This window comes from Myotis yumanensis, unplaced genomic scaffold (genome assembly GCF_028538775.1).
Source record: "Myotis yumanensis isolate MYYU_CA2020_CCGP unplaced genomic scaffold, mMyoYum1.0.hap1 SCAF_13, whole genome shotgun sequence".
NCBI lineage: Eukaryota > Metazoa > Chordata > Mammalia > Chiroptera > Vespertilionidae > Myotis > Myotis yumanensis.
In genome coordinates, this window is record NW_027223764.1 from 38,368,961 (window position 1) to 38,395,415 (window position 26,455).

At 36.6% G+C, this 26,455-nt stretch overlaps 1 protein-coding gene across 5 annotated transcripts in view; it reads right to left on the minus strand.

Moving 5' to 3' along the window:
- Nucleotides 1–26,455, minus strand: part of CTNNA3 (catenin alpha 3) — a 1,374,069-nt gene that overhangs the window by 46,888 nt on the left and 1,300,726 nt on the right. For 3 of the 5 annotated variants that reach the window (XM_070432843.1, XM_070432840.1, XM_070432841.1), the window contains one exon: nt 8,821–9,099. In XM_070432843.1, the coding sequence (XP_070288944.1) occupies nt 8,821–9,099 (279 nt within the window). Of the gene's footprint in view, nt 1–716; nt 9,100–26,455 lie in introns of those variants that run through there. The other 2 variants (XM_070432842.1, XM_070432844.1) reach the window with 2 other exon arrangements.

The following is a 26,455-nucleotide window of genomic DNA, read 5'->3' on the forward strand; positions in this document are numbered from 1 at the left end:
TGGTGTCTGGCAGAACTGAATGAGAGGAAGCATGGTGTTTCATAGGAATTAGATGATAAAGACTATACTTTCAGACTGCATTTTAAGAAAATACAGAAACATACTGAGCTGCAGCAATAAGTGTTCTGAAGCAATAGGAGTCTGGAAGGGAGAAAATGATGCCTCAGAACAGACAACAGCGGTGTGAAAACCTTGGAAGAGGATCCAGAGACTGTGCCCATGGGCTTCACACTGAAAAAGCATGGTCGCCTATGTAGAGGTGAGGAAGCCACGGATGGATGTTCAGAACTTCACAATAGTCAGATGCAGGAACATTGGTAGAGCCAATGATATGCTATGCTCACTATGGAGTGTATGTTCAGATAGCCTCAGATATCTCATTATTTTCAATAACTATTCATACAATTCTATGCTAAATGATAATTCTTCAAATACATAGACATGACTATTAAAGTCAGAGCTAATGCCCATATCGGACCCTCAAAATGTTCATTTAAGCTAATTTAATTCTATCCAATGTGGTCCATGCTACTTGGACATGCAGTTGTTTTAAAAAGTACCCTCCATGAATTGTAATATCTACCACTGAAGGAGTGTGGGACTGGGGATGAAGTGATACTGAGAAGCACATGGTTAGACTACTTAGCAATTCATTAACCTCCTTTTTATTTTTTTTGCCCCACCTAATACACATACCACCAAAGATAATTACCAAATGCATAACCAATCCTTTTATTTTTATTGCTTTAACATACATGGTTTATCAGTTGAGCAAAGTATTAATAAACTACAGAGTGATGTGACTTGGAATAAAATATTGTTTCAAATAATGGAACTTCAGAACAAAACCAGTGTTACATGTGAAATAAATCAATTGTGATTACAATGAAAAAAAATCTCATTAATTCGGTTAAACACAAAAGGCATGCAGAATCTCAAAGAGTATTTGGGCTTCTAAGTCAGTCATGAGGGTACTAAAAAGTTTTTTCTATTCCTGGATAAATAATTCATTTTTCTTTTTTAAAATATATTTTATTGATTTTTACAGAGAGGAAGGGAGAGGGATAGAGAATTAGAAACATGAATGAGAGAGAAATATCGATTAGCTGCCTTCTGCACGCCCCCTAATGGGGATAGAGCCCACAACTCAGGTACATGCCCTTGACCAGAATCAAACCCAGGACCCTTCAGTCCGCTGGCCAATGCTCTATCCACTGAGCTAAACCGGTTAGGACAATTAATTGGTGAAATTGACTTTAAGGATAGATATGGACCAGAAAGATCCACAAGTGCTTTTGCCAACATTTATCCATAGCCAAGCCATAAAGCTGCTTTGAATTGGCTGTTATAGTACTGGGCCCCACTAGTGCCTTCACTCAGTCCCGCTCTGCCTTCTGCACAGCAGATGCCACATACAAAGCACGATAGTCTGGAAGGTTTCAAATGCCACTTAAGTTCTCAGGATATTGTTGCAATAAGCATGACACTTATCAATTGCTTACTTTTAATCTCAGTCTTAAGTTTAAGTCTGTCTTCATCCTGAATTATAACATACTTATTGGCTGCAGAAATGTCACAAAGTTTGTCAAAATTGTGGCTTATAAAAGTACATCAAATAAAATGATTTTTAATTTTTGCCAAGTCACTATGGATCTAAAAACATAATCAAAATAGAAAGCAGGGGCATATGGAAATTTCCATTGGGATTTTAAAAAATATATATATTTTATTGATTTTTTTACAGAGAGGAAGGGAGAGGGATGGAAAGTTAGAAACATCAATGGGAGAGAAACATTGATCAGCTGCCCCCTGTACACCCCCTACTGGAGATGTGCCCACAACCAAGGTACATGCCCTTGACCGGAATCGAACCTGGGACCCTTCAGTCCACAGGCTGACACTCTATCCACTGAGCTAAACCAGTTAGGGCCCATTGGAATTTTTAATTCCTCCTTAATTATCTAACTTGCCCAAGAAAATTCTATTTGAAGCCCCAACTCCTGGTCTTAGGTACTAAATTGGGCATAACACATGTCTACTTCTGTTTTCAGGGACTTAGTCATGAATACAGAGGGAAACATTAAGCTGTCATTTAAGCCCAACGACATTTTCTTTGGAGGGACTGTACTACTCAAGGAAAAACTTCAAAACCAGTTGGAAGCACAGCTTAACCCTGCAAGCCAGTTGCTGAAATTCTCATATTTATGTTCCCATGGGCATATTGTATACCAGCACAAGGAACACAGAGCTATAATGGCATAATTTGGCAAGCAGTGGCACACTATGTCTACAGCAGTTTTAAAGTTAATTTTATGTTTAAAGCCGCAGGAAGGAGGAAAGTTCTGTTTAGCAGAGAACAGGAACTAATACATCAGACTTGCCCCTTTGCTTTATTAATCACCAGTCCAGCACAAACTTAGTGCTTGGTGCCCAGGTCAAGAAAACTTGTCAGTCTAAGTGAGACTCTTAGTGAATGCCACAGAGAGGTTCAGATCATTCACGGAAATGGCATGTCTGTGGTTGAACTGGGATTGTGTAGTACAACGGCTGTTGGAATAGACAAGAGTTACCTGCAGGCTTTTGAACTATTGATTTCATTATTGAGACAGGGCTTTAACATTTTTAAAGAGATGCTACATGCTTTCAAGATACCCAGAACCAAAAAGTAAGCATTTTTCTTGAAAATGTGAAGAAAACTTTAGAATTTTAGAAAATATCACCTTGCAAATGAAAACACAGAGACCACTGTGTAAATACCATTTACGTGGTTTTTGTATATCCTACATTTAAGAGATTTTTAGGAAGCGAAGCCTCTTTCAAAGAGAATTACCTTTCTTACAGTTGGGAACGGGCACCATCATGACAGCCAGGTTACATGAAAGAGCCAACCCCAGTTTGCGGAACCCCAGTTTAAGGAAGACAACTGACAGAAAGATCAGGAAGTGATTGAACTCCCCAGGCCTGGGATAGAGAAGCATAGCCAGCAATGTGGACAAGAAGAGTCTGGCTTCAGTTGGCTCTGGGAATAAGGATCATGTAAACGTGAAGGACTGCATGTACCTGTAGTAAGGTACACACTGCATACATTTGTCATCTCCATAAAGAAGGAAACAGTTATTTGCCATAGTTTGAGTCAGTTTAGAATGCAAGGAAATGAGTGTATTTCGATAATTCTTGGCCAACACTCCTTTGAGATCTATAACTGTAAACACACAAACACACAGTAGTAGTAAAAAAGGAAAGAGATGATATCCACAAAATTTTTTCATCAATCCATAATAAAGATGGATTGAAACAGGCATTTTCATTGCATGTTTCTCCTCTATGGAATAAAAGTAATTTGGCAAGAGTTTTCATCTTACTTCAAATCACATAGATGAAATATTCACTCAGATGGCCGATACCCTACATTCAGTTAGTAGAGGTAAAAATATGAGCAAACTTTATCTGCTTTAAATAGTGTAGGTACGGGTTAATAATAATGTTTTTAAGTTTTGATTTTTGTGCTATTACATGGGATGCCAGCCAGCCAGCATTTGAAATTTGTATCTTATTTTCAACTGAAAAATCCAATCTCATTTTTCCAGGACGTCTAAATGTGCTGACCAAAAGCTCACACTCTAGAGTGCAACAAACTCAATTTTAGAGCCAATGAGTTTTTGAGCAAGAGTCTCATTCTGTGTAAGCGTCAGTTTCCTTGTATATGGAATGGAGCTAATAATGTTTATCCCATAGGGTTATTGAGAAAATTTATTAAGGTAAGAGCATTTAACACACAACTAGCAGAGGAGGGCTAGGATCACTGTTTTGTTATTGGTGTATCCTAAGAACCAAAGTAGTGCCTGGACATCCTAGTTGTTCAATGAATGTTTGTTAAATATATAAATGTGTGATTATCCTGCTTAGCTCTTGACAGTGGGGAAATTTTCACCCATTATCAGCTTAGGAAACTGGCTGAATTTCCATTTCTCATCTTTCACACAATATTAATCATTCTCGGCTATTATATAGTTCATCCTCCTGCCTCCTACATGACTTCACGCAAACCACCAAAGACAAGTACCCTATCATATTCCTCTTCCTCAGGAGGAGACTGCCTGGTCTTCATGGAACCAAAACTCTTCCTTCCTAGGCTCTGCTTGCCAGCTGCCTTTCTTACACCCTCCCTCACCTCTGTCACTTTCTTACCCATATTTCTTTAGAAATGCTCAGTCTTTACTGCTTTTTCTCCAACGTATTAAATGAATTTTGAAAGTCAATCCTTGTGTTTGTTCTCATAAACCAATGGGGACTATTGGATGGCATAAGGCAGACTGCAGCCATAAAATATCCCAGGATCTACATAAGGCCAGCCCTACCAACCACCTACTGCCTGTAGACAGGTTGCTGGTAAGGTTGGGTTCCATTTGGAAATGGTGTTCTCAATTAGTATTAATTATCTTCTTTTGAAATGTTAAGTGATAGTCTCTATCCTGCTAGTTAGGAGAAAGCATTAATGCTGTAAACTATTATTTCTTTTGCTATAATAGAAAATATTTTGTGTTCATGTGAATTGGTTAAAAATGACAAAAATAATTTAAAAACTTAATTCTTCTTGCTCTCACTTAAATGTCTAGGATAGTATTACAACCTTAATAAGGACATCTTTAGTTGCATACACTTGATTTTAGACAAGCCAGGCCTATTGGATTTGGTAGTAACCTGTAAAATACTAATGCTAAAGATATTATAATGGTATGGACAGAGAATTATGACAAAAGAAATGCTGTAGGGTTCTTATTAAATAAGTTTTGATTCCTGGTATGTGATATATAAATATAAATTTCTCAAGTCATAATATTTTCCTCATTTACTTAAAAATAGTTATTAATATAATAATGCCATTTATAGTCTTTAACTATGTGCTCCTTAATTTTCTGATCAAGTCAAACAGAAATACTTCTGTCTTTCCCGAACCAAAAAATGGCTATTTGATTCCTAAATATACAATAGGCAGGTTGGTTGGGAGAAAACAAGCTGACAAAAGAAATACATTTCATTCAACTTGATATTCTGATGCCTGCTTTGCTGACCTAAAGGATTACTTAAAAATGATATTGAAACAAGCTGGCAATTCTGCAATGAGTTCACCAGCGAATGATAAATATCACAAGGAAAAGTCTCAGATCTCATTCCACCCATTCTGCAACTATTGTACAGACATCTGTATCCATGGGAACCACAATCCCTAGCATGGAAGTGTGCCTTTCACACCAAAAGGAATAAGAATATATTCTGTAATAGAAATAAAAAAAAGGAATAATGCTGCTGGGAATTAAAATTCATACTTTTAACTAGAACACTATAGAAATTATTTATCAGTTTGTAGGTAGCATAGACACCTAAGGAGATGAGAGATACTTTCGGTGCATGGGCCAAGAGGGAAGGACATAAATTGGAGGAATTGCCTGGAATGAGCAGTCCTGTGTCATTCTGGTGGAAATTATCAGCAGTTAATAGGATACCTAGCACAGGGATGGGTGAGATGAAAGGACCACCTTGAAAGTGAAGGCCACTGAAAATATTTCCTCTGTTCTTCGGCTTTTCAGCCACTCCTCACTGAATTTGATGAGCATTAATTATTGGGTGTGAGGACTAAATTGGGCACTTCACTGTGTAGTCACTGTCTTGCTGTGGTATGACTTAAAAACTGACTTCCTTTGAAGCCATTAAGTGTGCAAGAATGAGCCTTTCTATGTAGCTATGTTGGACCTTACCCCTTAAACAAAGTGATTTTATGGCAGACATATATTTATATTGATACTAATAAATAAAGTGATGTGCAAAAGTCAGAAGGCACATTTAAGAATATTGTATTTTCTTATGCATTTATAGTTTTCACTCATGCCATAAGACAAACAGGAAGGAGATATATAACAGATTACTATACAAAAAATCGTTTGTTTTTTTCATGACCCATTTGAGTTATAACCCAGAAACTGAATTAGAAAGAAACAAATATTTTAATCCAATAATTTTCACTTGTGATGATTAAAAGAGAGAAATTCGTATGACTTGCCTTTCCTGTTTAATGAAAACCTTCCAGTTTTTATAATAAAAATCTTTAGTGGATTATGATTTCTTGGATATTTTCTAACTTATCATTCTGATTCCAGTCTAATGTTTGACAATTATGCTGGTGGCTAAGCAGGAGGAAACTGTCCTTGTAGGTAGTCTAAACCCTGTTCTTCTCCTCAAGGAGTTTTTGTTTCCTCTATAAATTGATTTCACTAAAAGAAAAATTGAGCTTTGATGAACAGGATGAAGCACTGATCTTTGTGATGTGATTTGAAAAGGTGCATAGATGGGCCACCAAGGTATCATTCTCATTAAAGTTTTCCCCTAGAGAAGAAGTGCTTAAATAGAAAGCTATCTAATGCATTCATACATACTGGTTAGATTCATTTAACTATGCTTTGTAATGCAAAGGTTTGTTAGTATTTTTGCTGTGTATTAGCACTTATATTATTAGCAGATTTGAATTGGACTAAATCTTGAAATGTTGCCCAACTGCAAAAATTCACTCAGGCAGACAGATGCCTTTCTCAGCTCTATGCATCCTGTTCTTATTACACCTTTGATTACTACAGCTGGCTTTACTCCTGGGCTAATTTCCAAGTTTATTTTTTTTCAAAATAAGTTTTAATTATAAGTTGTTTACTTTGAGCTAAGTCGGAAATCTACCTACTTTGAAGAGGAGGCCTTGTTCACGTCTCATTTTGTGTGGAGTCGGTTTATTTTAAAGATACAGAGGATATTTAGTAATTGAGTAATTTCAAGTTACTCCTCTTCTTTTGGCACCTAATGCCCCATTCTATCTTCCAACCTGTGGAAAGCTGAGGCAGGATCAAAGGGACATTACATTTTCTAAAGGGGACTGTTGTGATTCTTGAGCATGTGGCTTTAAGAATTAAGATGTGCACCTAGCAGTAAAGTGATATCTTAAACATTTATTTTCTTAACTAAATTATAAATTTGCACTTCTATCTGAGAAAAGGATGTGTTATAGATGTCACTCTTGTAATGTTTACTCTTCGAGTAGAAAATGATGGTAACATGGTAACATTTCAACAAAAGAAACTCTATTTTGCTTCATTTATCAAGGTAGTTCTAGAACATAGAATTATTTTTAACTTCTTAATTCCTTCCTGCACTGCCTTCTCTTTTAGAGAGTGGGTTCTGTCCAGAATAATTACTGTAGGCCAGCGCATAGTTCAAAACAGGGAGAGCTTATTGCTGTTACCTCCTAGGAAGTTTATATGCTGAGCCCAGGCAACTCAAAAGTTTAGAAAAATGAAATAATTCATTAGAATAAAAGTTATCATTTCCTCATAGTTAATATAACCTATTAAATAAATGCTTTTCCCCATTTTTTTCCTTTGAGTTACTCAGACTAGTCGTCCCAATATCAATTGGTGCTGCATGTTTGAATTTTACTTTATCAAACTATGATGAGGTGGCTGTTGAAATAATATGTTATTGGCAACGTTTTACAAAGTGTAGTTACAATTGTAGTATCACATTAATAAAGTAGAATAGGGAACCCATGTTTAACATTCTGTGAATGGTGGCTCTATGCATGAAAAAAAGTGTAACTGAAATACAACTCCATCAGAGAGCAAAGGCGAAAGCATGAGAGAGACAAGCAATGCCCTGGACTCTGAGACTATTATGAAGTTCATTACCAACTCAACTAGGGATGAGCACAATGATTGAGACTGTGCACTGGGAGCACAGTTAGACAAAATGACCTCAATGACTTTTACTTAAAAGAATGTTATTAAAAATCACTCCAGCTACATTGCCATGAACTCTACTTCATAGTTCAATGATACATTTTACACAGTTATATCTTAATGTCAAAGGTTTTTCAAACTGGCCGTTTCCTTTTAATTACAATTGCAAGCTGATACAAATGAAATTTTAGAGTCATGCAGAACTGCTTAACACTTCTGTTGGCATAATTCACTCAGGGATATCCTAGTAGTTAGATGTCCCATTTCGCCAAGTGGGTAATAACTCTCCCTCCATGTATAAATTCTGATGGACTCACTTAAACCCAGTTCTCAACATGCAGAACTGCTAAACACAATGGGATCCTAGAAGGCACATTTGTGGCATCAAAACTCATTGTAACTTTTATAATGTTAATAAATTGCTTCATTAATAATCAATGCTGATCTTAAAAATCTAGGAGGCAGCTTGACTGCTCAAGGTTGGTTAGTTTCTGATAGATGTCGCCCTAATCAGTTGGCAGTAGACAGAGACATGTAGAGATTGACCCCCCGCCCCCCACCATAGCAAGGATCACACATCTGTGTCATATCAGGCCAAGTAAGGAAAGTTTTCATGGGAAAATATTTTATGAGGTCTTCTGTTTTTAATTGAAAACCAAGTCAAGAGCTCATGTCAATTTTTAAATTTAAAAGTAAAAGGGTGAATGTAATCAAGCTATTACCGATGAATAAGACTCATTGGAATCTCCTATGTTCATTTGGTAGTGAATGAAAGATATTCTCTGTGATGGGAAAAGCTGAATGGCACCTGAAGGCTTCATTCATTCAACAAATGTATATTGATTACGTATTAGGCATACAGAGATAACATGACCCTAAATATAGGGTGCTCATGTTGGTTCCACCTTCAATGTTTTATATTACTTGTGGCTTAAACTCTAAAAGACAGTGAATTTACAGTATGAACCAAGTGTAAAATTAAAGCAGTGTGTTTAGCCAGGACTTTTTAATATAGACATAGAGTAAAATAGTGGTTTCAGTAGACCTGTCTCCCTCTAAATTCACTCATGACCTGCACTGGGTGGATTTTTTTCTTTGCGGAGCCTCGTCTGATCGCTGCACAAGTTTCTTCTGGCTTCTCTCTTTTAATCAAGGGCTTTTTTGCCGGAGCCTTCATTCTCCACATCACAACTGGGTGCCGGGGCCCAGTAGGACTCTGAATTCGGATGATCTTGGTTGAGGCAATGTAAGACATTTTCACTGTTTGCACGACAGCATTCATTAGATTTTTGGCTGCTTGGATTAGGGAGGTGACGCTGTCCAACTGTAGGAGGGAAAAGAAAGAAATACTAGTCAAGAGTGCAATCAGGAATCTAGAGAGATTTAATATTACTGAAACTGAAATGTGCCACTTTATCCCAGAAATGAATGAGTTCATTCTAATTTTACATATAGATATATGTGTGTGTGTGTGAAATTATCTACATCAATCTATCCATCTATATTTGAGTATTTATTTATCTTCTGCACAAACCCATATTTTATCTTTTAAGATGATATGTTAGATTGATTTCCTTCTGTTGGTTTTTAGTGAAATGGGTTCTATAAATTCTATATAATATTATAAGGTCCAGATGGTCATTGCTTTCCTTGTAATGGTTCTCCCTTTTGCAGGGGTGATACTAGGCCCTACTATAACATATGACTATGCATAATAAGGGCTATATTACATATAATTTTATAAGAACAACTAAAAATTCTTCCTCGCAGGGAACTGATAGTTTATGATAAATATCATACACACATACAAATGTATACATGCATGAATACTGCTTACTTTCATGAAAATTTCCCAAGTAATTTCACCTAAAATTATCTATATTAAACACAACTTTTCAGTGTATCATGCAGTGTGTTAGTAAAGAAAGACAAGGCTTTTTAGTCAAAGTTGGCTTTAAATTCCTAGCTTGCCATTTGGTAATTTGGGCAAATCTTTTAACCAGTTTCATCCTGGTTTCCTGAAATATTAAGTTGGAAAAAAAATGCTTATTGAATTTAAATAACATGTGTAAAGAACCTAGTAGGGTGACTGCTAAATAATTATTTTTAAATGCTTAAGAATAATCCCCTTCTTGTGAAGATGGACAAAATGGCTTAATCATGAAGCTGCATTAATGACATGACTAAAAGAAACCTTTTCCCCACATGATTCCATTTTTAATTACTATGTTGTCTGAGTTGCTCACAAATTAATCTCAGGGGAAAATAGGGTGGTACTCCTAGAATCTTGCAAAATACCTTACAGCTAAGCCAGGTTGGTTCATTTTTATACAACTGATGCCTCTTCCATAATTTCCGTTTGACACATTGTCATCCACGACCAACTAAGACCGAAAGATATGCCTTCAGCATCGCCTCTCTGTGATGTGTGCTGTCAGGGCTGAGACTCAGACGCCCACTCTGTAGTTCCTAAAATCCATCAGCAGCTGCCTGGTCTGAGTACTCTACCTCTGCAGCGTGCAGAGTCTCATCTCACATACAGAATAAATGAGAGAAGGGAAGTAGTAAGTGAGGTTATATGCCTGGGGCAGTGGTCTGGCTGGCTGCTTCCTAGGGAAAAAAAATTTAATTAGCTCCATTATATGCCAAGCCTGAAATTCTTGAAAAGGTAACAACAAAAATTTGTAATTTGAAAGGTAGTAATACTAGGCAACTACACATCTTTAAGTCTTTTTGTGTATTGAAGCCAGAAATGTAAAATCTGTTCATTGGCAGGAGTGACAAATGTTTGGCAAACATTAAACAGGATTTCATGAAGCACTCCTATGTACTTCAGACGACACAGCTTCTACACCTGTTCACAACTCAAAAGACAATGGACTTTGAACAGAATAACACACGTTGTTATTAACATTTCTCTATGGGCAAACTGTAGGCTATAATCGGTACTTTAATAATTAATAATTTTCATTAAAAACCTCCCAGAACCCATTTAGATTTTAAAGTTGTTTCCACTCTCACCATAGGAAGAAGAAAGTGTTTCCTAACTGATGAATTGGCATGAATAGTGTTGAGGATTCTTGGTAAATTTCTCTCTCAAACATGAAAATACTTGGTTTACCCGAGGGCTCTGTAGCAGCATAAAGCCTTCTGCAGAAGAAGATCCTGCTGTCCAGGATGTCACCAGTGGCTGGGGCTTTCCTGTACGAAAACATATATTCCCTAATCCTCTTTTTGACTCATTAACCTTTGCTGTGTATGGATGGTATTTATTTCCTTTTGATTTTTCTATATAAAGGCTGTGCAAAACCCGTAGTCTAGGGAGGACGTTTAAGCGCAATCTGTGCCTTGTCTTCTTTCCTCCCAGCATCAACAAAGCCCTGTCAGTAGCGTTGTGATCCTTTATGCTGGAATTTTACAAATGCGTTTACTTTGAAATCCAAAATGGCCATAGTAAACCTCCCTGGGTGACTCAAACACCCACAGGATGAAGTATCACCCTATGAGCATGAAGACTGCTTTTGCAGACAGATTAGGACAATTGCTAGGAGAATACTGTGATTTCGTTAGGAAAGCTTATAAGACATTCAATGAGGCTCTTCAGGGTCTGAGAGCTATGTGTGTTAAGATGCATGACCCTCTGCGATTACCAAATCGCTGGCCACACACGCAATGAGCACAGGCAAGCCTAGCAAATGGTCGGGAATTTTGCTGGAGGCCCAAGCAGTGGGTCGTACCTACTCACAGAAAATAACTGCATAATGTTACGTCTGCAAAAAATTATGCATGTCCTTTTATCCTTTTATCCAGGTTTACTTTCATGAGAAATCCTTCAAAGGGAGGATTCAACAGAATTATTTCTGTGAAATCAATAGTAAATTGGAGTAGGGTAATGCATCATATTAGAGACTCTATGTTAAACTTATTGAACAAAGTTCTTCTGAGTTTCACAATTCAGTCAGTTAACCTGTGCAGAACGTAAATTTACTTGAAAGGCCCGGTAGAGTCATCAGACTAAAAAACCCAGGACCCCAATTTTTTTTTTTTAACTCATTACAACTCATGTTCAACAACTGAAAATTCTTCTGGGCAAATGTAACTTGAAACGTTTACCGTAGAAGGAGCCATTTTTCCTAATATCTGATGACATTCCTGTCTGAGCCACATGAAGTGTTCTTAATCAAGGTTTCAAACCTCTATAAGGTTAATACATAAATATGCATGCAGGTACCTATACACAGCGTCCTGTTTTCCCTCTCCCTGTTCCGTAAAGGGGCCAAAGTGTTAAGTAACTTTTCAAAGAGGATTTTTGACCTAATTTAAAGGCTCGTATCCTAAAGAAATCAGAGATCTGTTCTCCTACCATAGTGAATAGGAAGACAGCCACCCTTCCTATGTTGGTGACCTGTGCTTATTCATACAACACTGGTGTCGTTTCAAAACGCCTGAGCTTGTCAGTCTATTAATGACACCATAAGTTCCTCAGTATTGTCTGTGTCCAAACATAAATTGGGAAGTTCTGCCTCTGCTGTTGTTTTATTCTTATTTTGAGGATCTAAATGAATATAAAGTGATTACATTCAGTAAGTTAGCTCTTGCTGTAACTGCAAGATGTATTTGCAAACAATCCAAATTACGACCATCTAGATAGAGTCGTCCTCAATATTATCTTTCTACAGGAAGCTTATTTTATTGCAGTCTCACTTCTGTAATATGTACTCTGTGCTTTCAGTTAAGCTACAGTGCAGTTTTGTCCAGTTTTAAACATGCTTTCAGACATAAGCTTCAGTCCTATTTAGAGATATGTCTGCAATCCTTTGGTACAGAAAAGAAACATAACAACAATCAAAGGTATTTTCTGTTTCCTCATAAAATGCCAACTTTTTCTCCATGTGACTAATATACATAGACCATCTGTATCTTTTTACAAAATCCAACATTTGAATGTCTGCTGGAAAACCCTGTCAAAATCCTATTGTAATGGATGTTTTAAAGATGTTTTAAAATTGATGTTTAGAAAGAGAAGAAGGGAAAGGGAGAGAATGGGAGGATCACCTTGATCAACTGCTTCCTGCACACCCCCTACCCAGGATGGAACCCGCAACCTGGGCATGTGTTCTGACCAGGAATCAAACTGGCAACCTTTTGGTGCACAGGATGACACCCAACCAATGGAGCCACATTGGCCAGGGCCCTATTTTATTGATAGCCAAGAGGAATACTGGGGGGGGAGGAAGAGGGGAAGACATGCTAGTTTTTCCTTTATTTTCTAAGTTTCTCATCTATATTGTGTCAGAACAGAAGAATATCTTATACTCATACTGTACTACTCGAACACCCCATATTCCAGACACAAGACATTCATCAGATATGTTTACATCATGATGATACGTGTAAGTGAACTTCACTCCCATCGATGTGAATCTCATCTCCTTGCACCTGGCTGTCATCTAGGGAAAACACAGCTTCCCAACCCTTGTGTGAACTGCCATGCCAGCTACTGCTGCTGGGACTCCTGTGGAGACAAAAGTGTGATGTTGCCTGGAAAGATGTAGTTCCTGCCCTATAATCTTCTGGGTAAACTGATGCCAAATGTGTCCCATGATATTCTTCTCAGTGTCAATGTTTATCCTAACTGAAAGATCTACCAGGGACCTTTACATTGCACAAATGCAATACTCAAAAGGCAAATATGGGGAGTGTGGCTCCAACTATAATAACAGCTTATACAAATTGTGTGCTTCTTGTGCTTCCTATATCTTGGCACTGTCGATGTAAATGAACTCACAGTACTCAGTGAGGTAAGGACTTCTATTATCTCCATTTCGTAGATGAGGAAACGAACTAGAGTGCTTGGTAGCTTGCTCAAGGCAACACAGCTCTTAAATGAAAGCTGGAATTTGAATCAAGGATGTCTGGGTCAAGTACTTGGTGCTCTTCTTACCCATTATATAGCCCTCCCTCTCAGTAATATTCCACGGCCAATGTGTGTTTATTTTCAGATATTCAGTAGTTGGAACAATTGCACTAACATTAACATAATGTCTCCATTTTTAAAAAATTGACTACCCAATCAGTGCTTTGGGAAGGTTGTAGAATTTTTGTAATGCCTACTGGTACTAAGAAAAATGAGGATATCATACTTGGCAAGGTATTTTGTCAAGATGGTGGTTTGATATTGTTTATATTCTATCATATTCTAAGTAGCAAGTTTTTTTTAAAATCTTTATTATTGAAAATATTACATATGTCCCCATTTGCCGGAAGCCAATCCCAGCATGTCATAATTGCAAAAGTTTCATCAAAAGGTTGATGGAACTTGGAGACTCAACAAAGGCTGAGTCACACATGTAGTCACCTGTTGGGAATGGCTGAGGGCATTACCCCAAACCTGAAAAGGGATGATTGTTGGCTGCCAGACAGCTCAGGGCATCTTATTCTACATGTTATTGCCTCCTACTGGCCAAACACCTGAACAGCCATAGGCTAATTCATTCTGACAATGGACTCTGTATACGAAAACCTGACCCTTTGAAGTGTATATCTCTGCCTCCCCTCAGGACAAATTGTGTTAATAAAAAGCATGGGGTCCTGAGAAGAGGAGAACTTAGAACTTAGATCTTCGTTTCCTCTAAGCCAGTGGTTCTCAACCTTCCTAATGCCGCGACCCTTTAATACAGTTCTTCATGTTGTGGTGACCCCCAACCATAAAATTATTTTTGTTGCTACTTCATAACTGTAATTTTGCTACTGTTATGAATCGTAATGTAAATATCTGATATGCAGGATGTATTTTCATTGTTACAAATTGAACATAATTCAAGCATAGTGATTAATCACAAAAACAATATGTAATTATAGATGTGTTTTCCGATGGTCTTAGGCAACCCCTGTGAAAGGGTCATTTGACCCCCAAAGGGGTCGCGACCCACAGGTTGAGAACCGCTGCTTTAAGCTAAGCTCCTCTGACCTGCAAATGCCTTTCAAAATTATGCTTCGTCTCTGGACTCCTATTTAATCTACGCACAGCCTTCTCCGGATTCCTGAACCCTTCTTGATGCTGAAACAAGAATGCCGGCACCCATTTTCCCACCATTGACTTTTTCTAGCCCTCCCCCGACTTCTACCCCAGGCCTTCACAAACCTATTGTCTGTGTCCATGTATTATGCATACAAGTTCTTTGGTTGATCTCTTCCCACCCACCTACCCTCTCCCACCATTCCTCTGAGATTCTGCAATCTGTTCCCTGCTTCTGTGTCTCTGGGTATAGTTTGTTCATTAGATTCCACATGAGTGAGATCATGTGATACCTATCTTTCTCCAACTGGCTTATTTCGCTCAGCATAATACTAGTACTCTCCAGGTCCATCCATTCTGTTGCAAACGGTAGTTCGTTCTTTTTATAACTGCATAGTATTCCATTTTGTAAATGTACCATAGCTTTATCTACTCATCTGCTGATGGGCACTTACTTGCATTGTTTCCAAATCTTAGCTATTGTAAAATGCGCTAGTGTGAACATAGGGGTGCATATATTCTTTCTGATTGGTGTTTCAGGATTCTTAGGATATATTCCTTGAAGTGGGATCTGGGTCAAATGGGAGTTCCATTTTTAATTTTTTTAAGGAAACTCCATACTGTTTTCTACAGTGGCTGCACCAATCTGCATTCCCACTAGCAATGTACTAGGGTTTCCTTTCTCTACACAACTTGTACTTTGTTGATTTGTTAATGATAGCCATTCTGACAGGTGTGAGATGGTACCTCATTGTTGATTTAATTTGCATCTCTCTGATGATCAGTGACTTTGAGTGTTTTTTTTTTATGTCTCTTTACCTTCTCTATGTCCACTTTGGAGAAGTGTCTATTTAGGTCCTTTGCCCATTTTTAAAATGGTTTGTCTTCCTTTTGTTAAGTTGTATGAGTTCCCTATATATTTTGAAATTAACTCCTTATTGATTGAATCATTGGCAAATATGTTCTCCCAGGCAGTGGGCTATCTTTTCATTTTGTTGATAGTTTCTTTTGCTGTGCAGAAGCTTTTTATTTAGATACAGTCCCATTTGTTTATTTTCTCCTTAGTTTCCTTTGCCCTAGGACAGTGATGGCGAACCTTTTGAGCTTGGTGTGTCAGCATTTTGAAAAACCTTAACTCTGGTGCCGTGTCACATATAGAAATTTTTTGATATTTGCAACCATAGTAAAACAAAGACTTATATTTTTGATATTTATTTTATATATTTAAATGCCATTTAACAAAGAAAAATCAACCAAAAAAATGAGTTTGCGTGTCACTTCTGACACACATGTCATAGGTTCACCATCACTGCCCTAGGATATGTATCTGTTAATATTTTGCTACCTAAGATTTCTCCTGAATTTTTATGGCTTCACATCTTACATGTAAGTCTTTTATCCATTTTGAGTTTATTCTTGTGTATGGTGTAAGTTGATGGTCTAGTTTCATTGTGTTGGATGTACCTGTCCAATTTTCCCAACATCATTTATTGAAGAGACTGTCTCTGCTCCATTATGCTCTTGCCTCATCAAATATTAATTTGCATTAATTAAAAGTAGTTAAAAGCATAATGCCTTGGGTTGGTTTCTGGGGTCTCTGTTCTGTTCCATTGATCTATATGCCTGTTCTTATACCAGAACGAGGCTGTTTTGAGTTCAGTGGCTTTACAGTGTAACTTGATGTCTGGTATTGTGATCCCTCCAACTTTGTTCTTCTTTCTCAATATTGTTGGGGCTATTCGGGGTCTTTTTTGGTTCCATATGAATTTTTGGAATATTTGTGAAATATGCCATTGGTATTTTAATAGGGATTGCATTGAGTAGTATGGCCATTTTAATGATAATTCTAACTATCCATGAACACAGTATATTCTTCCACTTGTTTGTATCTTCTATCTCTTTTTTCAATGTCCTGTAGTTTTCTGAGTACAGGTCTTTTGCCTCCTTAGTGTGAGGCATGCAGGAGGCAGCTGGTCAATGATATGCTCATCATTAATGTTTCTCTCTCTCCCTTTCTCTCTGAAATCAATAAAAATATTTTTTAAAAAATGGGTGATAGATTTTGTCAAATGCTTTTTTGTGTCTATTGATATGATCATGTGATTTTTTTATCTTTCAATTTGTTTATGTATCACATTTATTGATTTGCGAATATTGTACCAGCCTTGCATGCCTGGAATAAATCCCACTTGGTCATGGTGTAAGATCTTTTTAATATATTGTTGGATCTAATTTGCTATTTTTTTTTTTTTTTTTTTTAGGACTTTAGCATTTGTGTTCATCAGGGATACTAGCCTGTAATTCTCTTTGTTGTGTCTTTTATCTGGTTTTGGCATTAGGGTTATGCTGTGCTCGCCTCATAAAAGAACTTGGAAGTGTTTCTTCCTCTTGGATTTTTGGAATTGTTCAAGAGGGATAGGTATTAGTTCTTTGAATGTTTGGTAAAACTCCCTGGGAAGCAGTCCGGACCAGGGCTTTTGTTTGCTGCTTTATTTTCTCAGTTGTTACTGGCCTACTCAGGTTTTGATTCAGTTTTAGAAGAGTGTATCTTTCGTCCCATTTCATTCACATTGGCATATACTTGTTCTTATAATTTTTATTTCTGTGATGTTACTTCACCACTTTCGCTTCTGATTTTATTTATTTGGGTTCTCTCTGTTTCTTGATGAGTCTGGTTAAAGGTTGATCAATCTTGTTTATCTTTTCAAAGAACCAGCTCTTGTTTTTATTGATTTTTTTCTATTGTTTTTATATTTATGTCATTTATTTCTGCTCTGATCTTTATTATTTCCTTCCCTCTACTTACTCTGGATTTTCTTGTTCTCTTTCTATTTCTTTAGGCTGTAGGGTTAAATAGTTTATTATTAATTGTTCTTATATTTTGAGATAGGCCTGTAGTGCTATGAACTTCCCTCTCATGACTGCTTTCTCTGTGTCCCATAGATTTGGTGGTGTTGTGTGTTCATTTTCATTTGTTTCCAGGACATTTGATTTCTTTCTTGATTTCATTAGTAACCTATTCATTGTTTAATAACATGCTATTTAGCCTCCATGTTTTTGATTGTTTTTACTGTAGGTGATTTCTAATTTCATGCCATTGGGATCCGAGAATATTAAGTTGCTTTTCTGTGATTACTAATGATGTTCAATATGTTCACTGTACTTAATGAACATTCACATATCATTTTTAGACTATCTTCTTCTATAAATCCTTTGCCAAATTATATATATATATATATATATATATATATATATTTCTATATATATATTTCTACATATATATTTCTACATATATATGTAAATATTTCTACAAGTCTGTGATTTTTCTTAATCAAATCTTTCAGAAAGCACAAGTTCTTGTATGTAATAAAGTATAATTTATCAATTTTTTCCTTTATAATATTTGGCTACAACAAGTTTACCAAGATTTTCTTGATGTTTGAAGATTTAGATTTATGTTTAAGGTCATGGGCAACTTTGTATTGATTTTTGTTTATGGAGTGATGTACAGTACATATTTTCATATAGATAACTAGTTGTTCAAGCACCATTTGGTGAAAATGCTTTTCTTTCTTTTAAATTACCTTGGAACTAGTGTGAAAATTAAATTGACCATATATGTGTGGATCTATTTCTGGACTTTCAATTCTGTTCCATTTCTGTGCTTACTTTTATGGCAGTAACATACTATCTTGAATATTATAGTTTTCTATTAAGTTTTTAAATAAAATAGCCTTGCTGGTATGGAACAGTGGTTGGGCGTCAACCTATAAACCAAGAGGTCACCTGCCCGGATTGCAGGTCAGTCCCCAGTGAAGGGCATGCAGGAGACAGCTGATAAATGATTCTTTCATCATTGCTGTTTTTCTCTCTCCCTCTCCTTCCTCTCTGATATCAATAAAAGTATTTGAAAAACTAAATTAAATTTTAGATAATTTGTATTTCTATATACTTTATAGATCAGCTTGATACATTTTATAAAATTTAACAAAAATGCCTGTGGGGATGTCGACTGGAATTATGTTTAATATGTAGAACAATCTGGATAGAAATGAAACTTAATAGTATTGACTCTCAGTCTGTGAACATAGTTTAATTTCCTTCAATAATTACTCGTAGTTTTCAGTGTGAACATCTTGCATTTTAGTTTTGATGCTACTGTAAAAGTTATTCTGAAATTTTCATTATCTGATTTTTCATTATTAATATACAAAAAAACAACTAATTTTTGTTTTATTTTTATCTTATTTCTTGCAACATTTATATTGTCCACAAATTGTCTCCAAGAAGACTCTAAGGCGAAAGTGCACTCGTCTTGTTTGTTTTCTTTCTCTCTGGGATTTAGTATTCTAATATTTACTGTCCAGTATTTGAAAGTAGTTCTAAGTAACATTTCTTTCAGTGCTGTGGTTGCTCATGATAGCAAGGAAAGATTACTAAGCAATGATAGGGAGCAAATATCCAGTTTTATGAACTTTATATATATTTACATTATTTTGTTGGGTTCATGGAGATTTATAATTGTATTAGTCTTTTTTGAAAGACCTCTTCATCACCGTGAAATGCTTCTTTTTATGCCTCAAATTCTACGTTGTCTGTAGTAGCATAACTTAATTAGCAATCTAATCTCTTTGAGTGATTGAAGCAATCTTTTATTTGTCTCTATATTTAAAGTGTGTCTCTCTAAAACATCATACAATATATTCTTTAATCTACTCTTTTTATGGGGGGGAGGGGCTAATGAAATATTTTATATTATTCAGTTGTCCTTCTCTAGTACCTCCTCAGTTATATTTACATTTTGACTTCTTTTGCTTTAAAATATACTTCTGATTTACTAAGATTTAGGATAAAACATTACTTTTACTACCTTCCTAATGTTGAATCATAGAAAATTAAATACTTATTCAATTTTACAATATTATCATCATAAATTTTAATTATAAACATATTTTAAGTATAGTAGGGCAATTATAATATTACTTTGTGCAGTCAACATTTATTACTATTTCTCAGATATGTACTTTTTTCCTATTGCATTTACATTTTCCATTTAGAAAAAAATTCTTACACCTGAATAACTTCCTTAAATATTTCTTTTTGAAAATGCCTGGTGGTGAGAAATCCCCTCAATTGTTAATTTTCTGCAAGGATCCTATTGCAGCTTTTTCTCTGAAGGGTATTATCATTATTTATAGATTGTCAGTTGTTTTCTTTCACCTTAAATATATAATTTAGTTTTCTTCATGCTTTCGTTATTTCTTTTGAAGTCAGTCATAAGTTTTCATGAATCTCCTGTAAAGGAAACTGGTCTGTCTTCTCTGGCTGCTCTTAAGACTTTAGCTAACTCTTATTATTAGTAGTTTGACTATGTTGGACTTAGTTGTCAGGCTTTTTCTCTTATATTATGCTTTGGATCTACTGAGCCCTCTTGAATTTTTTTTCTTTGAGTGAGGGAAGAGAGAAAGAATCGTCGGTTGATTACATCCTGTACCCACCCCCACTGGGTATCAAATCCACAACATCGGTATGTGCCCTGATCTGGAATTGAACCGGCAATGCTATGGTGCATGGAATGATGCTTAATCAATGAGCCAGGGCAAGCCTCTTGAATTTTTGAGTTGATTTCCTTTCATATAGGAAAATAAATTTAGGCAGTTAATTTTAGACAATTATTTCTTTGAATATTGCTTTTGTCCCCTTTTCTTCTTCATTGTCTGCTTATTCTTGCCGCTTATCTGGCTTTTCTAGTTATTGGTAGAGCCACTGGTTTATCAAAACCCACTGCATTCTAATCAGGAATAAAAAATTTTTCATTTCAGTGGACATTTCCCTCTTTATCTTCCATATGTTCTTAATATTCAAGTCTGTGAAAAACCTTTTTCTTCTGAAAACCTGTTTTCCCTAGTTTCAAGTAAACCCAGTCTAGTTTATCAATTTCCCTCTCAGCTTGCTCCATGTAGGATTTTCCTGTGCAGGATGTCTCCTCCAGATGTTCTTTAAATATTTTAGTTTTAAACTCTCAGTTGCTGTTGTTGGTTTTGTAAGTCTATCCCTACTATGGACTCACAAGGTTCTAATTACCATTACTTTGCTTATAATTATGAGTATGATCCTCAAGCTCTTATTATTTTTTTTAAAATATATTTTATTGATTTTTTACAGAGAGGAAGGGAAAGGGATAGAAAGTGAGAAACATCGATCAGCTGCCTCTTGGACATCCCCTCCTGGGGATGTGCCCGCAACCAAGGTACATGCCCTTGACCGGAATCGAACCTGGGACCCTTCAGTCCGCAGGCTGACGCTCTATCCACTGAGCCAAACTGGTTAGGGCTCAAGCTCTCATTATTACCTGAGCTCTAAAAGTCATCTTTGACTCACCATTCTCCTTCACCAATTGCATTCAGTCCAATCCTATCAATATCTTTCCTCCCTTACTATCACCACTCTGAGCTGACTTGGACAAATACAATATGTTTCTGAGATCTACTGCTGCACTTTTGGCTCCTCTCTGGGTCCATTCCCTAAAATAATGCAAAAATGGTCTATAAAAAATCCATTTGTTTTTATAATACACTGATGGATTTTCATTGACCTTTAAAATGTATCTTCACTGTAAACTTTTTGTTACAGATTAGAAAGCCTTGGATAAGATTTGTGTCTCTTCCTGCTTAGACAACTTTACTTACTTCTTGCTTTCATTAAGGCCCATCCATATAACAAAATGAAACTAACTAAAATATTTCACATATATCACCTTACCTCCAAGCCTTGTCATAAGCCCTTTCCTCTGCCTGGAAATGATCTCTTTCCTTAGGTCTCCTGTTAACAATATCAGTTTCTCAGGAAAGGGTTCCATGATCCTGAGACTAGGCCAGATTGCCTTTTCCTCTGTTGTTATAGCAATCTATGTTTCATCTAACATCAGACTCATCTTAAGGCAATAAGGTCCATGTAGAAAAAACAGCACTGTCTTTTCATGCTGTATAATTGTTTGAGATATGCTACAGAAGATACTTGGCACAGAAATCAATTATTTGAGATAATATTTAAATAAGTTATGGAAATGTAAGTATAGAAACCATCTGCAAAATATTTTAAAGATGGACTATCTCCGTTACTCTTTTCCAATAGGCCCCCAGACATCTATACCCAAGCTCCATCAAATAGGGTTTTTGGCATCTAGGAATGACACAGAAATCCATGATCAAATAATCCTTCTCAATATTTATATTTAAAACTCTGTTGAAAGAAATGTTTATCAAAAAATTCCAAATTCCCATATTTAGATTAATACCATTCTTAGTTATTTTAAAAATATGCCTTTTAGCCCAAGAATAAAATATTGGTTTTTATAGTTTAAAATAACCTATATTTGTATCTGAACTTCACCATATTCTAGATTTGCAGCCTGGGAAGTTAATTTGCTTCTCTGAGATTCTGTTTTCTTTTAGTGTAACTACAATTAAAATACTTCTCAGGGTGGTGGTTAAGATTAAGTCTGATAACTCTTATAGCACACTTAGTTCAGGCTTTACACATACATGTGCATAATAAAACTATGGTGAGGGATAAGTAGTACAACACTCTCCCCTACACACACATACACACAGTTTACACACTTCTCAAGAGTCCAGCTTTGCTCATCACAATTCTTTTATTAAGTTTACCAGTCAGGATCCAGTGAGGAAAATAGAAACTACTTCAGGCGTTTCAAACATTAAATTTACTATAGGAAATTGATTATTGTAAGGCAGCCCTCAACTCACCATCAACATGAACTGGTATCATTCCTAGCACTGGAGGAGATGGGAAAGATGAAGCCGTGACAAGCAGCTGAAACACCAATAGTGGATGATTATTTGCCACTTGTCTCCCATGGGGTAAACCTGGCTGAAAACCAGCAGTCAAAAAACCTTGGATAGAGAACGGTTCTGAGAGCAAAGTAACTATAACTGGCAAAATGAGATTTTTGCATAAGCAAGCACGTTCCCTTCAGTTTCAATATGTCATGGTTTTATTCATGAAATCTCACAGTACTTGCCTTTCCATATCTGTGATTATAATATTGTCTGTGTTTGAAAAAGAAAAGTTCACATGTGCTCGCATTCAATCAAGGACATGTTTACACAAAATCAAGTAGTTATTTTCCTACCTTTATTCTTGGTAAAATAAAATATGACAGAGTGATGGCTTCTTTAGCTCTCAAGGCTTTTATACACTTATATTTTTAAGGTGCTGTCAAACATGCCTCTGCTTCTGAAGATAAATTCTGGTATTTTGCTGGGGAAATGGAGGCTATAAGAGTATGGGGGCTGGTGGTGGTACATAAATAAACTTTCGTTGTTACTTATATACAGGATGGGGCAAAAGTAGGTTTACAGTTGTGAGTGCACACAACAGAGTTTATTCTTGTATTTTACATACAAAGAAGCCTACTTTTGTCCCACCCTGCACATAAGCACACACATTATCTATACTTAAGTACAGAATGTGTTTTTCTAGTTTTAAGTAAAATGTCAGCTCCCCTGTTGTTTCAAACTACATCTGAAATCCTGCCTCATGTTGGAAATTTCCTTTGTAACCCAGTTTTTTCAGAATCGTTGAAAATTTGACCATGGTTGATCATAACACTATACAAATACAGTATTGGTCTCTATTTTTTTAAATTAAAAACTGGAAGCCCGACTGGTTTGGCTCAGTGGATAGAGCGTCGGCCTGCGGACTGGAGGGTCCCGGGTTCGATTCCAGTCAGGGGCACGTGCCTTGGTTGCGGGCATATCCCCAGCGGGGGTGTGCAGGAGGCAGCTGATCGATGTTTCTCTCTCTCTATCCCTCTCCCTTCCTCTCTGTGAAAAATCAATAAAATATATTTAAAAACAAAACAAAACTGGATTTCATAATTATAAAGTAAGAGCTATACTGAAAACATGAGTAGCTTTAGACAAATACCACAACAAAATCTATGATCAAGCTGCCAGTTTTCTCTGTTATTTTCATATCCTGTGCTTCCCATAGTCTCATTCAACTGGTAGCTCTCCAGCCCCATGCCTGCTTTGGCCTACAGACACTACAATTATGTACGGTGTCAGTGCTTTGAATCTAGGATAAGAAGCAGCAGCATTGACTTATCCCATTATTGTTTCATCCACACACTGGAAGGAAAGGACAGCAGGTAACAAGACAGAACAGTGCTTCAGAAATCATTCCAGGGGAAGCCTGCAGCAACAAAATGCTGTTATCTCAGATGTGAGGCATGGGGAGTATGTCAGCTGTAAAAATTGCACCTTAAGGAAAACAATTAAAGTGTCTTTAAAACGACTGTCTTCTATTTATCTGAGACTCACAAACTTTACGTGTGAGTAAATATAAGAGGTTGAAAAGTGTCTACAGTGGGGAAATACTAAAAAGTTCCCTTCTTGATTTTAGTCTCTTATCAAGTCGGAAAGCTCTCTCATCTTGCCAGGAGTGCCTTATAAAACACAAAACAATCTTCCAGAGTCCTCCTACAGATAAGCACAGCTGTCTCCTAGTTCAGGGGATGCGATTCACACACATTTCAGCGCAGCTGGTGTTGCTCTCCCAGCTGCTTAGAAAATGGGAAACTTTACTGGCAGCAAGCCCCAACCCCAAAGCAGTAGTGTCTACTGTAAACTAACCCCCCAGGCACCGGATTCAGCAGGGAGTAAAAGCATGAAGGCATGTGTGGTTTTTAATCACTGTGATTTCAGCCTGGGTGGGAATTTAAAGAATTAAGCCCACAGGGTGACTTTAGAGGTGTGTTGGGGGAGAGGAGAGAAAGTAAGTAGAGATGAGTCATTAAAAATATGGACTCTGGAGACTACCAAAACTATATATATATCCCTAAGCCTCAGTTTTCTACTCTGTAAACTGGAAAATCAATAACATTACCTTATAGGACGTCCAAGAGGACAGATTAAGTATGTAGCACAATGTATAGTATATATACTGATTCATTATCGTTACTACCATTATCAAGGTTTTGAATACAACGTTCCTTTGCCAGTGGTCATTGCAAACGTAAAAGAGTGGGGGAAGATGAAGTTATAATAATGGCCTCGGTTTTGTACACTTTTATCGAAGTCATATGCTTTGAACTGTTTTCTATAATTCTAATAACAACCCTGTGAGGTACATATTTTTCTAATGCATCGGATAAGGTATCTACGAACTATGATGACTCAGGGAATTTCAGGGTCTTGCCCATGGTCACATAGGCGGTCAGAGGTAAAGCTGAGGTTAAACTCCAAATCCCCTGCTCTCTCAAGAAAAGAAAATGTTTTGTAATTTAGTGAAAAGTCTCTCCTTTGGGATGGTTTTGCTCTGGCTGAGGTCTTCCAACCCACTCTTCTTATTCTATTGATTTTGTGCTGATATATTCCTCCTCTCTGTTTAAGGAGTTTCTGTCTTAATGCCAACATTTAACTCTGTTACTAATCTCCACTCGGTCTAAACCTTGTCCTCCAGAAACTTGTGCCAAATGTGGCTGCATAATATCTCCCCTACTACAATGTAACTGACTTTTGTCATAAAAATTCTGAATTTATTGGTAAATCTCTATATTTGTAGACTCTGTTTTTTTAAGCGTTTATGATATGTTTAACAATGGGCTGAGTGTTACTGTTGGTGTATTTCCCACTTCAGATGCCCAGGGTTTTCTCTTCTCTTTTTAATCTCACCATTCAATTTTAAACATTAGGGGTCCAAGAAATGCAACAGTGTAATGGCAATAACACCGTGGTCACAAAGACAGAAGAGGGCTGTCCTCTAGATGAAAGCTTTTGACCTAGGGGTCCAGACACACTGCTGTATTTCAATTACTTGTGATATGTGTCACAAGGTCCATAATTTGGTGGTAATAATAATAGGTCAAATACTGAAGTTGGAGAATGACTTACTGTTTTCTCACAAATTACAGTGGCTTCAAGGTTATTCCTCTAATTATATCCGTTCACTCACATGCATTCTGATATACTTCCTGGAGTATGAAAGGAAAGAGAAGAGCTAAAGCTAGTTTCCTAGTAATCACGCTGGAAGCCTATTTTATCAATACTGTGTTCAGTGAAGTGGGACTGCTCATAAGAAATATGCTCTGCAGGAGAACGAGTGTCATGGCAGAAAAACAGAAGTAAAATATAAAAGTTTGAAATACTCTTCTCTAGGAACTAAAGACTTAGACTAAGTGGGTTACTCTCCTTCAAAGATGTTCCCCATAGCAACAATATGAAATAGCTATCCAGCCATTTTAATAAGAACTGAGATTTGAGGACTACATTATTTTTAGTAATCTCTATTTTATACAACATCTTTTATGGCAGACACCAGTGGTTGAGTATCCAATAGGCATTCCCCCATTTTTCCTTGAAAACTAAACACTGATTTTGTTCAGAAATGTACCCAACCTTGAGGGATTAAATCATGATTAGTCTAATACCATTTACAACTGATTGGTCTAGGGCAGTGGTTGGCAAACTCATTAGTCAACAGAGCCAAATATCAACAATACAACGATTGAAATTTCTTTTGAGATCCAAATTTTTAAAACTTAAACTATATAGGTAGGTACATTGTTATTAACTTAATTAGGGTACTCCTAAGGCTTAGGAAGAGCCACACTCAAGGGGCCAAAGCGCCACATGTG